This window comes from Lissotriton helveticus, chromosome 5_1, assembly GCF_964261635.1.
Source record: "Lissotriton helveticus chromosome 5_1, aLisHel1.1, whole genome shotgun sequence".
NCBI lineage: Eukaryota > Metazoa > Chordata > Amphibia > Caudata > Salamandridae > Lissotriton > Lissotriton helveticus.
In genome coordinates this window covers 1,129,307,347-1,129,324,691 of record NC_136065.1, presented here as the reverse complement: position 1 = coordinate 1,129,324,691, position 17,345 = coordinate 1,129,307,347, and the positions used below count along the sequence as shown (strand labels likewise).

Below are 17,345 nucleotides of genomic sequence, written 5' to 3'. Positions count from 1 at the left end.
AATATATGTTAAACCAATGTATATGTGAGTGTATCTTCAGCTGTTTGCTCATGTGTTCTGTGCTAATTTGACCGCTTGTAGTTTTCTACTGTTCTGTTAGTTCGGTAGGTGTGGCTCTTTCTTTTCACATTTGTGGTGCAACATGGGATGTGCTGCTGTTGGTCTTAGTAGCTGTTGTAATGTGATGTTAAGAGATTGCTACTTTTCGAAGGATAGAATGTAACTCAGTTCAGCTGCTGGAACTGAGTTGCGGAGGATACTGGTGCAGTTTAGTTCATTAAATGCTGTTTCTACAGACACCTGTCCAACCTCTTTACTGTATTTGCTTTACATGACTGTTTTGTTCTCAGAACCCCTCCGTCTACCTTCACATGGTGTACATTTTTATTACTTTATTAATATTTTAACACATTGTACAGCAGCCCATTTCTATACTAAAAGAATGAAGACAAAAAAATGAAAATATTTGAAAAAGAAAAAATAGAATGACAAACATTCAAAGTAATAAAAACACTTGCATTAACGAAAAAAATGTAACAATATAGGACACATTTGAAATGGATACCTTTCACAATGTAAACGAGCTCTTCCTCCATAAATACAGTTGCCTTTGCCTTCTGGAAAATACAGATAGACGAACTGAAAGTAAAGTATCAAGAACCTTATGTTAGTGAAAGTGAATAAATATTTTTGTTCAGAGTCGTACATAAAAGACTCGTGGGTCTACAATGACGTCAGCAGGTTTGCCATCGCTGCAGCAGCTGTTTTTCTTCATGGCGGTGTCTGCTCTGATATCCTGATCAGCCTCTGGTAAATGTTTCTGCTCTCCATCACTGCCTTCATCTTGTGTTGTCATCATCGGGTTATCGTAGATGAAGAAGATGGGACAGCTGTGTCCCCTGTTTCTCTCTTCTTCAATTAACGTTAGAGGGTCTTGGGCACTTTGCATTCTCTTCACACCCTTCACGTCAATGGCATTCACTGGCTGATTGCATTTGACAGCAGTCTCATACAACCAGGCCTGCTGGCGCTGTCTGCAAAAAACAGAAAAAAGAAAACATGAATATTGAAACCTCTTATTTACATGTAAAGGTTATAATTATCTAACCATGTTTGCTATTGTTAGACCTGGCATCTTTTGGTGTGTTTCCCATTGACTTTTTTGCATCTGACCTCCAGGGTTTGCCTCCGTTTTTGCTGGTGTAATGATTCTGCGTACTTTCCTCACTGCTGTCCAGTGGTAAAGTGCAAGTGCTCCTGTATAAAATGTGTTATGGATTGGTATTTCCATGATTGGCATATTTGATTTATGTGCGAGTCCCTAGTAAAGTGCACTGCGAGTGACAGGGCCTCTAAATCAAATGCTGTTGGTGGGCTGCAGCACTGGATTGTGCCACCCACGCAAACAGCCCGTAAAGTGTAACTCTTGTCTGCCAACGCAGAGTCTGTGTGCAGCCTTGGGCTGCCAACGTCGACTTGGCAAGTGCACCCACTTGCAAGTCCCTGAAACTTCACTTTACTACATGTGAGTCACCCCTCTGGTATGCCCAAGGTACCCCCATGGGCAGGGTACATTGCATGTGAAAAGTGGCGGTGGCATCCCGCATACATTGCATTGTGGCAGGCGGTGCTGGAAGCAGCACCCGCAACAATGCAATATATGCATGTCTCGCATTTGCATGCACAACGTGGCAGGCGCCGTGCGATGCTTGCCGCCTGGTAAATGCAAATGCAGGGGGGTACTATAGGTAACCCCATGTGCACCCCCCCGCCACCCCCCCCAACACCCTGGGGGAAACCATATTGCTGTGCTTTTCCGCCGGTAGGCTATCGGTAAGCTGTACTACACAAAAGTGACTGTATCTCTTTCTTGTTATCTGCACAACTAGTCAGTCAGTGCAACTATTGGACAGAAGTCACAACTGACACCATCGGGAATCACTCAAAAACTATTTTCCGTTTTTATTCATATTTAAAAAGAAATACAGGCAGGTAATGTTTGTTTTTCTGTTTGTATTTAACTATAAAAGTCCATAAAACGGAACACTGGGGGACATAAACAAAATACAAGTGTGTTCCTGACTTGTTCCACGCTGCTCCTAGTTTTGTATGGAGATCAGTGTTGCAGCGTCTCTACTCGGCTAGACCACTAGCCCTTTTCTCGTGTTTGCCTTTTACTTTGTTAACATTCTTATCAGCTGCACCTCATCTCCTAAATGCAGCACTTTTGCTGATGTTTTGAAAGCAATGAGAAAGGTTACGTCTACTTGCTGTACGCTATGGCCATGGCCACTGAAAATAAAGAGACAATGGGGCACCAAATTATGCAGCAAAAAGACATTATGTGGCATCAGGAAGAAAATTATCTGGCCGTAATATTGCTCTACTTTTGATTTAGAACCAAAATCGCGAAAATGTTACATGCCATTCGGGACAATCTCACACATGAACACAGCACTCAGCAATGGAAAACTGAACAATTAACTTTTGCAGAAGGTCAGCTGATACTCCTCACCATGCGTGGCACAGTTTTTGAAACTTTTGATCCATTTGCACTAGTAACACAATTATTTTATGTTGGAAATATGAAATTATACAGCAGATGGTCGACTGTGCTGAAGAGTGGTAAATGCAAATAAATATGGTGAGAACTCCACAGGTGCTGCATCACATAATTCCAGTCCCTCTGACTATGACCTTTCTTTTAGGTCTAGGCGAAATGTTTTTTTTATTCTTCAGTATTTGGGAACTTCGACTTAATTCCTCCAAATTCCGACACTGTGCTTCTGCCTTCTACAGAAGAAAAACGGTCAAACGGCATCAGGGCATCGTTACTTCGAACCACAAATTGGCCAGTATTTGGACGGGTAGTGCGTGGTTTAGCCCAACAAAATGAACTCCGGGGAAAACCAAACACCCATACAAACTAAGGAGAACCACATGAAGTGCATAACCCTCTTAAAACGACCAAAATGTACACATTTCTGGCATTTCCCTGAAGAGCGAATTAAGGAATAACTATATATCTTCATTGCTTTTCTGAATTCTCTATGACTGATGATTGTCTTCTTTTCTTCAGAAGGGTTTTCCAGAGCGTGTTTGTTTGTACAGGAAAGGAGCTGGCACAAATGCAGGTTCTTTGAATGGGGGGTGGTACATGAGCGGTGCCACTCTCGATCTGAGGTGCCTCGCTCGATTCCAGTGTAGGACCATAGGTCTTGTCTCATGGAGAGCCAGGTGCCCAACGCAAAGAACTCTGAAATCAATTCTTCTTGGGGTGGTTAGGCAGTGTAGGGCCTTGAGAGCATTAATAATGTGATCCATTGGCTGAGGTTTAGGATTGCCTGCCCCCATGGTGGAGTTGTTTATGTCAACGGTCAACTTGATTACATGCCTCAGGAGTCCAACGTAGAGCTCACTAGCTAAATCACGATGTGACATCATCTTGATTTTAAGAGCATCAAGAGGCATGGAACCTCTGGCGAAGGCAGATTAGGAAAGATGCAGAATAGTATTCCCATGGTTTAAAATTCCCTTACTTAACCTGCATTTGGAGAGGGAGGTTGAAGTACATCAGCGCACAAAGATTTTTTTCTTCCGGGTTGTGCAATCTCATTATTCCAGGAGGTGGTGGGGATTGTAATTTTGACCTGCTGCACAGACGGGGATCTCTGTTTTTGAGGAACTGATTTATCAGGTGGCTCTGTAGCATCAATGGTTTGCTGGCTGAAGGCATTAGCTGGGTTTTCAGGTGTCCTAGTCTGAGGACTTTTCTAATTTTAGGATTCTAGTTTGGGTATCCTCAGCTTAATAATCACAGGTAAGTTGACTGACAAGCTTTCGGAGTCGTTAAAAGTAAATACAAAAAATTATAGGAGGCACAACTACTCGAAAGATGAATGGTGATGACTAAAGGAAGAATGTGATGATTTGGGGTGCGCCAGTGAGGTAGAACCAAATCCAGTTAAATGCTGTGCCCTCGATTCTTGCCAAGAATTGTCTTGGGAGTATTAGTTGTTCGTCAACAGTATTGCAGGATGATGAGAGATCAGGTTGTGGGAGGGTTGCAACTTCGTTGAAAACGTCGGCATTTCTGAGGCCATCAAAGATTGCAATTGGTGCAGATGCAATACATCTTCTGGTTAGGAAACCTGAGAGAAGGCTGTTTTGTTCTGGAAAGTCAGAGCTGTGTGTAAAAATGATTTTTCTGTTGACTTATCCAGAAACAGATAATTGGATATAGGTCTGTAGTGTGCTGGGTCCAACTGGTCAGGGTTAAATTAACTTGACTTAGAATATTTTAGGGCCTTGGGAAAATTCCTTGGTTACTTAGGAACATTCTCCCGCTACTCCTACCACCTCTTTGAGCTTACCAGATTCTTAGTAATGACCCAACTTGATTACCAAGTATTATCTACATAGGTCTCCCTGGAAACCTAACAACAGACTACAACAGGTTCAAAATCAGGCAATCAATATGTGCCTCATCATGCACAAACCAGGCCATGCCACCCCATCTAGGAAAACACGCCACTGACACATGATAACATCAGAGATAGTCTGCACCATCTAAAAGGATTCTGAAGCAATAGGCCCACATGCCTTCAAAATGTGGCTCCCTATTAACCCTCTCTAAGCCAGAAGCCTTAGCTGGCAACCAGCATGATAGTAGCGCCAGGATTGGAGGGAGCAGTCTCTCTCAGCACTCTCAAGAGCACTGGAGGCCTGTGCTTTCTCTAACCCAGCTGTCTTAGACAGCTTTGTTAGAGAGGTTTAAAAGGCACATGTCTGGCTGGCCGTCGGAAGGTGGCAGGCTAAAGATACATGAGTACTTTAAACCAAATTGCACAACCAGCCCACCACTCCTCCCTGTTGCAATAATCGCCCATGACAGGCCTGCCACTTGGTTTGGAACTGGTTGATGAAAAATAAAATGTTTATGAGTAACGTTATTATCATTCTATTTTTCATCTCTGGGGCTTTTCTGGGGGCCATTTTTTTAAGTGGGGCGATGCTACTCCACTCTAATGGAGGAGCCTCTCTTGCTTATCAGTAGAGTAATGTTTGGGCATTTTTGTCAGTTTCTGTAGAGTTACTATTCATGTGAAATCCATGTAAATAAATAACTGCTTGCAATTGAAAAGGATGTCAGAGTAGAGATACAAGTCATCTTGTGCACTGTTTAGCATAAAATGTACTTACATTTGGTGACGCTCTTTCAGGTCGAGATTTTCTAAATGCAGATTACTGACCTGTTGACTGTCCCCAGGCATCAAATTGGATCTGGAAACTTTTTAAGCAATACCTCTGTGCACCAGTAGGTGGTGTTGTGCAGCTTCTCACTGATGCCATTCTACTGCAGAACCTATATAGATGCCCACGCGCTGACCCAGTTCAGTTAGTTCTGAAGCTGTCCGAGCCCCTGGTGTTGAGCCTTGACAGCAAATTGTTGTGAGCAGTGTGCAGATTCCTTGACTGGGGATCTTAAAGATGAATAGACTGCAATCACAGACAGGGGGATGACAGGGTCATAGGGACTGGAGGATTCATCAGGTATCTGCAGTTAGATAGAGTTTCTACCAGAAAGAGCTTTATTCCTCACTTTTTGAATCAATACCAAAGCAGTACCTGTTTAGAGGAGGGTCTGTAAATGCACTCAAGCAATTAAGTCCTGTAGGACTGAGTGGGCAAAATGCCTCTTATTGCAAACCTAAACTCGAGATAGGACTGCTTTGTGAATGTCTAGAGGGATGCCCATGTTGCTGCCTGGTTGATATCCAGGACAGGAACTCCTTGTGACAATGTAGTGGAAGCAACTTTGGCCCTGGTTGGATGAGCTTGCAGTCCTTTTGAAGACTACTTTTTGTTCAATACATTGCAGATCTTAATACAGAGCATGTCCCAATGAGAGATGGTGCTTTTCTGGTCAGCCTTGCCTTTTCTTACTCCTGCAAATCTCTCAAAGAGGTGATCGTTCAGCTGGTGTTCTTTTGGGGTCTAAATTATGTATTCTTTCCTCTTACTTAGTAGGGTGAGGTGGAGCATAGAACATCAGTCAGGTGGTAACTTTTCTGACGTGGAACAGTCACAACTTTTGGAAGGAAGGATGCTCAGGTCTGCAGAACCAGTTTGTCTTTGAAAGATGGTGATGTAAACAGCAGGTTTACACAGAAAGCTTGAAGCTCACTTAACTGCAGTAATAATGTTGTGGCGACATGGAGTACAACCTTGAAAGTGACAAGTCACAGGGGACAGCAGAGAGGGGTGCACATCAAATATGTGAGGAACGCATTAAGGTCCCATTGTGGCATGAGGAAGGGAAAGGGAGGAAACAGATGTTGTAAACCTTTAAATAATGCCTAACAACCGATGATTTAAAAAAACGGGTTGATCCTGCAACTGTAGAAAAGGCCAAAAGAGTAGAATGGTCCCCTTGAACTGTGTCCAAAGCAAAGCCCTGCCATGTGAACGTCCAAAGAATCAGATAACTTGGCCTGGAGGAGGTTAGTCGGGTTTGTGCCGCACCAGACCACAAATTTGCCCCAATGACAGGTGTATACAGTGATGTCGAGGGACATCGGGCCACCAAGATGACATCAATCATCTCCAGAGATGCTCAGCTGTTGTTGCTCATTCTCCCAGCATGAAGGTTGAGATTGCGACGGTCCGGGTGCGGAACCCTGCCCTGTTAATGCTGCAGCCCAGGAGCTCTGGATACTAAACCCTCCATGCCAAATCCAGGGCCACTAGGATGATTGGGCCCAGTCTGTCCAGATCTTCTTCAGACCAGGAAGGCACATCAGACTCCCGAGGTCACCTCTAGGCAGAACGTGTCACCTAGCCAGAGATGCCTTGGAAACTCCAATGCACTAAACTGCTGACACTGCATGTTCTCGACGTTGGCAGATAGATTGAGCCAAAGTTCTCCCCATTCACAAAAGAGACTTTGTGCAACCCATGGATGTAACTACCACTCATGATCAGCTAGGTGTCACCGACTGAACTTGTCCACCCTGGCATTCAAAGAGTTTCTTAGGTGGTCCACTACCACGAAAATTCCTTTATGGTCTAGCCATTTCCAGAGGCGTAATGCATACTGGCACAGGGCGAAAACACCGCTGTACCCAGTTTGTTGTAATAGCACATGGTGGTGTGTTGTCCATAAGCATCTCTACCAACTTCCCTTTGATGGATGGAAGGAAGCCTTTCATTGCCAAGTAGATGGTCCAGAGCTCCAGAAGGTGGCTATGGAGCTGAGCATCCACTGGAGTCCAGAGACCTCTGATCTCTCTCTATCTTTTTTTTTTTACATCTATATTTATATGTCATAGACCGCTGATCTCTACCTCTCTCAGATGGCTGCCCCAGCCCAGAAGTGATTCATCAGTCACCACTGTCAGCTCTTGGTGGGATAGGAAGAGTGGTCTGCCACTGACCCAGTTGCGTTCCTTTATTGACCACTGCAAATCTTTCACAGTCTCCTCTGAAATCTGTAGGTGGTTGGAATAGTCCCGCCGAAGTTCATTCCACTGAGACTTCAGATTCCACTACAGGGCCCACATAAGCCAACCTTGGCTAGCAGGATGCAGTCCAAGCAGACTCAGAGTTGACCTCATATAAATCCAGGACAGAGACTGAAAGATCGGCATCATGGCATGAATGTCCTAGAATCTTTTTTTGGGGGGAGGGCAAGAAACTGAACCATTTCTAGAATGGCTCTGATGAAGGGGAGCATATAAGAAAGAGTCAGAACGTTGATAATGAACCCCAAAGAAGGGGAAGACTGGGACCTCTGACCTCCTAAGGTGCGCTGTTACCACCACAATCACCTTTGTGAACACCCAAGGGGCGCTTGTGAGACCAAACCAATGCACAATGAGATGAAAATAGGCCTATCTCACTATGAACCGCAGGTCAAGCTGATGGACATGCACGAGGAGTATAAGAAAATAGGCATCCTGCAGGTCCTACATCACCATCAAGTCTCCAAGGTTGAGGGCAGACAAGACCGCGGCCAGTGTGAGCATTTTGAATTTCTTCTTCTGGAGGAAGGCATTAAGAGGGTGCAGGTCTAAAATAAGACAAAGACTTTCAGCCTTCCTTTGAACCAAAAAGTAGCTGCAATAATGAACACGTTCTGGTTCTGGCACCTGTTTGGCCAAAATGGTTTGTCCTTCCTACTGTAAGATGGACAGATGGTCCTCTGTTTGGTGTTCCGGAGATGATGGAAGGTGTGTTGTAGTAGCCATAAAGGGGCAAGGTGTACATCTTTAGAACGAACTGTAGGACCAACTGGTCTGAAGTCATAGTCTGTCAACCCAGCAAGAACAATTGGATCCTGCCTCCACCTATGTGGCTGTGTGCCACTAAGTGCATGCTACAGGGGTTTGGCAGGTGGGGCAGTGGGGATGGACATTGGACTGAGTGGCCTGCTGACCTTGACCTTGGCGGCAGTGGGCACCTTTTTGAGGCTGTAGTGGCTGAAGCTTTAGGGTAACTCCGCTGAAACATCGCAAGGAATGGTAGGACTGATGCGGATGGCGAGACAGCGCAGATAAGCCCAGGGAGCATGCTGTGGCTCTACTCTCTTTGAACTGCTCCAGAGCAGAATCTGCCTTGGTCTTAAACAGATAAGTCCTGTCAAAGGGTTTTCCCATGAGGGATGATTGGACATCGCCGGTAAAATCCATGGACCTCAGCCAGGTGTCACGGCAAATGGCAAAGCTATTTTCAATGGCTCGCCCCTGAAATCAGTAGTATCCAAGCCACAACAAATTGTGAACTTGGCTACATAATGACCATCCTGTATGACAGGTTAGGGATCTTCTGAGACACTTGGGAGGGCTTGAGCCACTGAATGACAAAGAGCGTGGGAATAGCGGTCCCGCAGCCAACTGGCATTCATGGACTTGAGTAACAAGCTGGTGAAATAAAATACCCTCTTCCTGATGATATTCATTAATTTGGGCTCCCTAATGGGGTGTAGTAGCAGTAGTTGAAAAGTTATTCAGGTTCAACTGCCTGAACCTCCAAGCTCTGAGGAGAGGGGTGGTGAGACAAAAATGTGCAGTCACCCAGGGCATGGTGTCTTGTAATTTGATGATTGACTGGGGGGCAGAGCAAGGATTGGGGCAGGCCCTTAATAGACAATCTGAAAGTGCCTCATTGGGGGGTGAAGGGGCTTAGTAGATATTTGCCTCAGCTGAAGCATTTCCATCAAGACATTAGTTTTGACCTCAAAGGTGGGAGGCTGGTGATCAAGAACTTCGTCTGTCTTACGCATGACCGTTGCAAAATATGCACTCTCCTCAGTTGAAGGCCCTGGAGGTGAGAGGGATCCTGCCTTGGGGGAAGTGTCAAGCCTGCTGGCTTCTTGAAGGTCATCATACAAATTTTCCTCATAGTATGGTTGCCTTTTCTCATCACCCACATCATAGCCGTTGTCCAAATCAGTACCAAATAAGAAATGCAGCGAATGTGCTCTGACTTGTGGAGGTGGTGAGTCAAGCAGGGGAGGTTGTACTGCGAAGGAAATTGAGCACAGCCTCAGACTAGGTCATAGCTCTGTCAAATCTGAGTTGGAGAGCACAATGGGCACCTCTTCCTCTTGCATCAGTGGAGTCAACATTGGGGTAGAGGCTCCGGGAACCAGTGTGGAGCGTAGACCCGGAGGCAGAGTCAGTGCAGGAGCAAAGGGAGGCCAAGTGGTAGACTTGGTTGATTAAACTAGCACCGGTGGAAACCCACCTGTAGGTACCAGAAAGAAGGCCTCTCGGCTCCTTGGGACCCATAGGCACCAAAGAGGCAATCAGTAAGGATCCGAACACTTAGAGCATGGCCCGTGGAACTTTTCAATCTGCCTCACTGTTGCAGGGACAAGTTTCAAGATGGGTTCTGATGTCAGCCAAGTTCAGGAGTGAGATCAAGAGGCATGATTACTCCCTCACGTTTTTTCAGGAGTATGTGTGTAGCAGAGTCCTGCTTGAGATTTTTATGGTTTTTTTCTTCAATTTATCTGAAGACTTGGAACGTGATGACGACCAACTTTAGGAATGACTACTGTGACTTCTGGACCGGAAATGGGACCGACCCTTTGTCCAGTCTCGCTGTGGAGTCTTCAGGTGCTCGGCGGCATAGAGGTTCACCTTGTGGTCTCGTATGTCCTTCGGATTCATCATTGCACAGGCACTGCAGGCCTTAGCATAGTGGCCCGACCCCTGGCACCACCGGTAAGCCTGATTAGGATCTGTTGGAAATTACCCTTTCTGCAGGGTCACCCATATACTTTTTTCTTTCCTCCTCCTCTTTTGAATGAATTTGTTTTTGTTGACTTTAAGACTCTGGGTGCTTTAGCACTGCTAACCAGTGCTAAAGTGCATGTGTCCTCTGCTTTAAACATGGAAACATTGGCTTATCCACAATTGGCCAATTTTATTTACTTATGAGTCCCAAGTAAAGTGCACTACGTGTGCCCAGGGCCTGTAAATTAAATACTGCTAGTGGGTCTGCAGCACAGATTGTGCCACCCACTTCAGTAGCCCTTTAAATATGGCTCAAGCGTGCCACTGCAGAGCCTGTGTGTGCAGTTCTAAACTGTCATGTCGACCTGGCAAGGTAAGCCTCTTGCCAGGCCCAAACCTTCCTTTTCAATACATGTAAGTCACACATACGGTGGGCCCTGGACAGCCCCAATTGGCAGGATGCAGTGTATTTAAAAAGTTGGACATGCACCTTTTAGTTTAACATGTCCTGGTAGTGAAAAAATATTCTTTTTGTTTTTTACTACTGCAAGGCCTACCTCTCCCATAGGTTAACATTGGTATCTGCTTAATACATTTTATAAGTGTAATTTCTAATGGGGATTGCGTGGTATTTTCGTGTCTATGGCATGCATTTTCTCCTTAGTTATATGTCCCCTGCTGCTCAGGCAGTGTGAGGTAATAGAATGCTGATGTGTGCATGATTTGAGTGAGTGTCAGTTGGAATGCATAGGCTAAGCAGCAAAGATGCTGCTCCCGGTGGAGCCTTCATGTTTCCTTACTACCATCTTTACCTGTAACCTGAGACTGTGACCTTTTTCACCTATACTACTGTCTATCTTGCATCTACATTTACCACAATGGCGACAAGGATGGAATCCGAACCCACGCATGCATGTGTAGGGGCATTTTTACTTGCATCCTAACATTATATTGTGATGGGCTGTCAAGTTGCTACCCAAACAATGTAATGTAACATTGCAACTTCTTACTGTTAATATGGCATTTTTCTTTGCACCCCAAACCTTTTGCTTTGGGCATATGTGTTGCACCCGCATGGGGCACATATTTGCACTTTTTTAGATCTTCTTGTGTGGTTGTTTGATTGGGCACATGTATGGAGCCCATTGGGGCACGTATTGCACTTTTGTGCTATGCTGTAGTGTCTGTGACTTTAGTGTGTGCTGTCACTTTTGTTTCATTTTTATATTTTATTGTCTGTTGTGGGGGGGAGAATGCAGGTGTTTCTCCTGAGTGATGCATGTATGTGTCATTCTTGACCTTGTATCATTATTTCCTTCCCTGATCTGTTTATTTTATTAATGTATGATTGGATTTTTACACTATATGTCTTATTTTTATGAAGTGGAGTATTACCATCTTCTGTATTGAATATTTTACTTCATGTTTTGTGCTCATCCCAAGGTTGTTATGTGTTACTTTCTTACCTGGATTTGCATTTTCAATTTCTTTCTATAAAGAACGGGTGTGTGGAATCTTCATGTCTATGTCATACATTCTCTACTTAGTTAAATGTCCCCTGCTGCTTAGCCAGGGAGAGTGTGAGTTAATAGAATGCTTGCTGACGTGTGCATGGTTTGAGTTAGTGTCCATTGGAATACATGAGCTGAGCATCAAGGATGCTGCTCCCAGTGGCTCCTTCCTGTTTCCTTACTACCATCTTTACCTATAACCTGAGACTCCTACCTTGAGAATAAACCATATCCTGTTTCACCTATACTACTGGCTATCTGCATCTTCATTTACCACAGATAGATATTTTGACTCACAATTTGAAAGCACGACTTCCGTACAGTTGGAAGTCTGAAAATGCCACTTTTAGAGAGTTGCAATTTTTTTATTTTAACCATTCAGTGCCTCTTCTTGTCTCTGAATACATTATTGGGGTGGGTGACAGCTAGGCTTTTATTGCATTCCCTCTAGACAGCCACACATAAGAGGGCTTAGGTGTGCCTGATGGGCCATCCACATCCTGATGGGCCATTAACAAGCTGATGGATAATCCTCAGCAAGATTGGAGGGAGTAGCTGACATTTGCACCTGAATAAGCTGTGTCTCCCACACACGAAGATCTCATACCCCCTGTAGTTAGTCTGGAGCCAGGGTAGGAAGGGCAGGGACTTTATGCACTTCAAAGTCCTCTCTTTGAAGTCTCCCCAACTTCAAAGGCACAACTGGGTATAAGTACTGGAGCCCTGACACCACCAATTCAGTACACTTCTGGACCTGAGAACACTCTGCCAGGAAGAAGGACTGCTGTGCTGCTAAAAGGACTGTCACTCTGCTGGACTCCTGCTTTCCTGTACCTGCCCTGCTGCTTGCTGCTTGCTCCCCTCCTTGCCTGGGAGTGAGAATGACTGGACCTGCATTTCTACATCCCCAGAACCATAATGAGACTCCAAGGGCTTGCTAACGTGCCTTGTGTTCTGAAGTCTTAGGGATATCAAAGACTTCCAGCAACTTTTATAAAGTCTCTGGACTCTGCCAACTGTGAGTCCTACCCTATCTAGTGGTGCCAGACCAGTCTTGGGCGCTTCGAAGTGGGTTTTCTCACTGTTTCCTCTAAAATCTAAGCAGACGATGTTTTGCTGATCGCAAACGGCGCATTTCCCTAAACACCGACTTATCACTAATGCTGCTCAAACCACAGATACTGCCTTGCCGACAGCACAATGCATTGTCCCCTGTTTTCGACCCATCTCCGACTTTGCACGGCTCTATGCCAATGCATCGCTTTGTGCTGTTCACATCGTCTACAGTCCAGTTGCTCACCGACAACGCATCGTCCCGATGACCATTGAATCTGAACTCTTGATGCATCTTCGACTTTGTGCAGCCCGAAACTGACGCATTGCCTTCATCTGCAGGATTGACAGCGATGCATTGCCTCCTTTGCTCCATGCATCGCCCTAGAGGTAGAGAAATTCAAGGTACTGTCCAGCGGGCCAACGCTTGTTTCTGTATCCGACCCTCGCTCCATTGCGGTCAGCCTGAACTGACTTTGACTCGGTCTGTGCGACCAGTTAGGCCCGGTTGGCGCTTTATACTTTTAAGCACTACAATTCATGTCTTGACGGCTACTCATTGGATTTTGTTGTTTTGGTTTTGTTTTACTCCTAAAAATATAATCCATTTTTCTAACTTGGTGTGGAGTTTTGTTGTGGCATTTTCACTGTGTTAGTGTTTTAAGTGTTGCAGAAATAATTTATACATTGCCTCTTAAGTTAGGCCAGACTGCTCTGTGCCAAGCCACCAAAGGGTGAGCACAGATTAATTTAGCGTGTGTATCTGACTTACCTTGACTAGGATTGTGATCCCTACTTGGACAGGGTGCATACCTCTGCCAACTAGGAACCCAATTTCTACCAGGATCTGTCACAGACTGTTGTTTGTGACATTCCTCACCGGGCTTAAAACCTAGTTTTGAGAGGTGATATTTCCCTTGCACATCCAAACCTTTTGAAGTAAATTGTCCCAAAGAACAAGAGGTAGCTCCAGATATGTGCTTGGTGGTGCAGAAATAAACAAACTGACATCATCTATAAAGGCTCCTTACGTCATTACACAGGGGCCTGCCAATATTTTGCGACCTGACGCTCCCTACTCTTGTGCAGTATCTGAGGAGAACGCATTCCGGCTCTCCAATGGAGGCATGTCCACCAGCGATCTTACATATGGTTGCCGATATTATAGCAGAACCTCTCTGTAAATTAATGTACATCATCAACCGATCTGGAATTTACCCCCAATCTTGGAAACAAGCCATAATTAGACCTCTTTTGAAGAAACCAAATATGGATTCTAGGGACTGTAAGAATTACCGTCCCATCTCTCTGCTTCCTGTTCCAGCAAAAATCTTGGAGACACATCTTAATAAGCAGCTTATGGAAATGGCAGATAGACAATTCTGGCTTAATGAGTCACGGTTTGGTTTCAGAAGGCATCACGGTACAGAAACGGCATTGGTCTCAGCCTCAGATTACATCAGGCATAAGCTGGACGAAGGACAGAGAGTGGTGCTAATTCTCCTGGATCTGACAGCAGAACTTGATATCATCTCTCCTATGTTGCTGCTGGACAGACTCCAGAGTCTTGGTATATCCCATGAAGCCCAAGTCCTTGCCCTTCTGTCCTCATTACTGACAGGGAGATCCCAAAGGGTGTGTTTAAAATCTGTTCACTCTGAACCCTACTCATTACCTTGTGGGGTCCTGCAGGGGTCCTCCTTAAATCCCACCCTCTTTAATCTGTAAGTGGCACCCCTCACTACAGTAATCCACTCTTTTGGATTAGAGGTGGTGTCATATGCAGATGATACTCAAATTATGGTTACCATCCCTAAGGGGCTGGACTCATGGTCAGAGAATGTCCACAAATGCATGGCCGGAGTAGCTAACTGGATGTCGACTAATTTCCTCAAACTTAATGGGGAAAAATAGAGGTACACAAATTCTCACTGAACACTCCACAGTAAATATTATAATTCAAAACGTATATTATGATTTGTAATAAGTCCAAATTATAAAGATCACATCATCCGATTGTCAATAAAGATCACGTCATCCAAAGGTCCTTATCGAGATAATATCCACTCGAATGTAATCTTGAGGTAAAAAGACACCGGGGCTCAATGTTCAATCCTGGTAGTATATCCAAGTAAAATGTATTGATAATTCTCCCATCCAATAATATTAGCAGCAGCAAACACGTGTTTCGTCAAGCATTGTTATCATGCCTCAATGACTACATCAGGGCTCAACTGGTACTCCATGTGCCATAAAATTGTATATATGGTCACGAATAAAGTGAAAAAACCAAATTCTGAAATAGAGGAATGCCGCATTCAAATTAAATCCAAACACGAATCTGAATATGCCAACCAGTCATCCTAATCTGAATAAATACTCACTAAACAAGAGTCACCTCTATCAGTGTCGTTATATCCAGATTATGGTATATTTAGTATTCCTCAAAGTTAATCCTTATTACCAGTAATAATTCAAGAGATTTCTTTGTCGGAATCTCCTTTCGCAACAAAGTCATCTGTGCGAAGTAATAATCCTTTAAAGTCCCACCATGGGCTATAGTAGTTAAATGTTGTATTTGTGATCGAATCTGAAATTTGGAAACACGAGTACGTATTCCTCGGTTCCGAGTACGTCCGTGCTCAGTCACACCAGGATCTGGTTACCTCAATTTTTTGCATTGGAAAATAGAGGTGATGATATTCGGATCAGGGATGGCCAAATGGAATAGTAATTGCTGGCCTCAATCTTTAGGATGCTGTCCTGTCCTGAGTGAAAAGGCCAAGAACTTGGGAGTCTTGATGGATACAGAACTTAGCTTCATGGTCCAAGTGAACCGTACCATTTCCCCATGTTCCTGGCTTATAAGAATGTTAAAAAAAATCTTCCCTTTCCTCCAGCATTCAGCCAGGATTCAGGTTGCTCTGGCTCTGGTAATGGCCAGCTTAGGTAATTGCAATGCCCTGTAATTGGCTGCCAGTGAAGCCCTGCAATATAAACTCAAGGTATTGCAGAATGCACTCACATGACTCGTTCTGGACATTCCCAAAAGACAATCAGCCAAAAAGGGACTTGACCACCTACACTGGCTTCCCATTGAACAACGCATTAGCTGTAAGGTACTATGTATGGTCCACAAGTCACTGCATGCCTCCTTTCCTTTGAGACTGAAGACCATGTTCAAATGGCATTTCCCAGGCTGACTACTTCGCTCCTCCCTTCAAATGCAACTTCTGGTACCAAGAAGAAGAAGTGGGGGGATAGGGCCTTCTCAGTGGCAGCATCTAAGCTCTGGAATTCCCTACCCTTGTCACTTAGATCTATTTCTCTTCTACTCCCATTTAGAAAAGCCCTTAAGACCTGGCTGTTCTCAGGCAAACGGTGAGCTGAAGCTCTTCCACACCTCTTCTGGACGATGTGCTATTTGAATTATTTCTCTAGCGCCTTGATGCCCTCGGGTGATAGTTGCGCTATATCAAATCAAAATCAAATTGCCAGAGCAGAATGGCTTCAATGGGGAACTGCACAACACCACCGACCGGTGTGCAGATTTACTGCTGAAAAAGTTTCCAGATTCATTCTGACACCTGCGAAATATACTCAAGATGAGGAATCTGCAGTTAGAAGTCTCTATCAGAAGAGCTGTTACTCATTAGAACATGCACAACAGCTGAGAGCCTCCATATGACTAGATAAGTGTGGTACATAAATGATGATCCGTAGTCCAGGTGTAGTAGTAGATTCCTCTTTATTAGCAGGTAGATAGGTGGCAAGTTATAAGGTACGTAGATTAGTCCAAGAAACGTCGCCAAACTGTGGTACATAAATGATGATCCGTAGTCCAGGTGTAGTAGTAGATCCCTCTTTATTAGCAGGTTGATAGGTGGCAAGTTATAAGGTAAGAAAATGCAAGGAGAAAACCCCACCAGGAGCGAGCTACCAGCTCCTCAGCCTGAGATGACCAACTGACAATCTAGTCACAGAAAGGCACTCAACATTCTATGATGTCACAGGACATTCTGATGGAGAGGTACTGAGGGAAAAGACAGAGAGTTCATTTACCACAATAAGCTGTGTGACTACAACACAATGATGTCCATTATGTGTGTACAGTACAGTACATTACAGTCTTGGACGTGTTTGGTACTTCTGATTGGGAAGGAAATTGGTGTGCTCCATGTCATTCCTGTAGCATCATTCGAATCTACAGGTAAGAGATAAGTTACCTCTGACATTTAGGGTTTGAGGGAAACCACTCTGTCAAAAGTCTGAGAAAGGCAAAGGAGGAATTGGTTGAGCAACTCATTTCTGACCAAGAGTAACAATAACAATGTCTTCATGGCCTGGTAAACAAGATTGTATTAGAGGCAGTTGGTTGGGAAGACACAATTGAGAGGTTAGAATTGCTTTTCACTCCAATTAACCAAATCATTTCCTATAAATGAGATACTTTATTGTAGAGGAAAATTGCATCAAGAGAATGGACATTAGAGCGTGGGGGCCTAGTGACTAGTTGGTGAAAGTCAAGTGCTTCAAAGTT

The 17,345-nt window shown here is 44.4% G+C and overlaps 1 protein-coding gene across 1 annotated transcript in view; it reads right to left on the bottom strand.

Moving 5' to 3' along the window:
• Nucleotides 1–406: 406 nt before the first annotated feature.
• The window catches only part of LOC144753518 (uncharacterized), a 166,318-nt gene continuing 149,379 nt past the window's right edge, over nt 407–17,345 (bottom strand). The window contains exon 3 of the mRNA XM_078641178.1: nt 407–1,034. Within this exon, the coding sequence (XP_078497304.1) occupies nt 695–1,034 (340 nt within the window). The 3' untranslated portion in view covers nt 407–694. The remainder of the gene's footprint in view (nt 1,035–17,345) is intronic.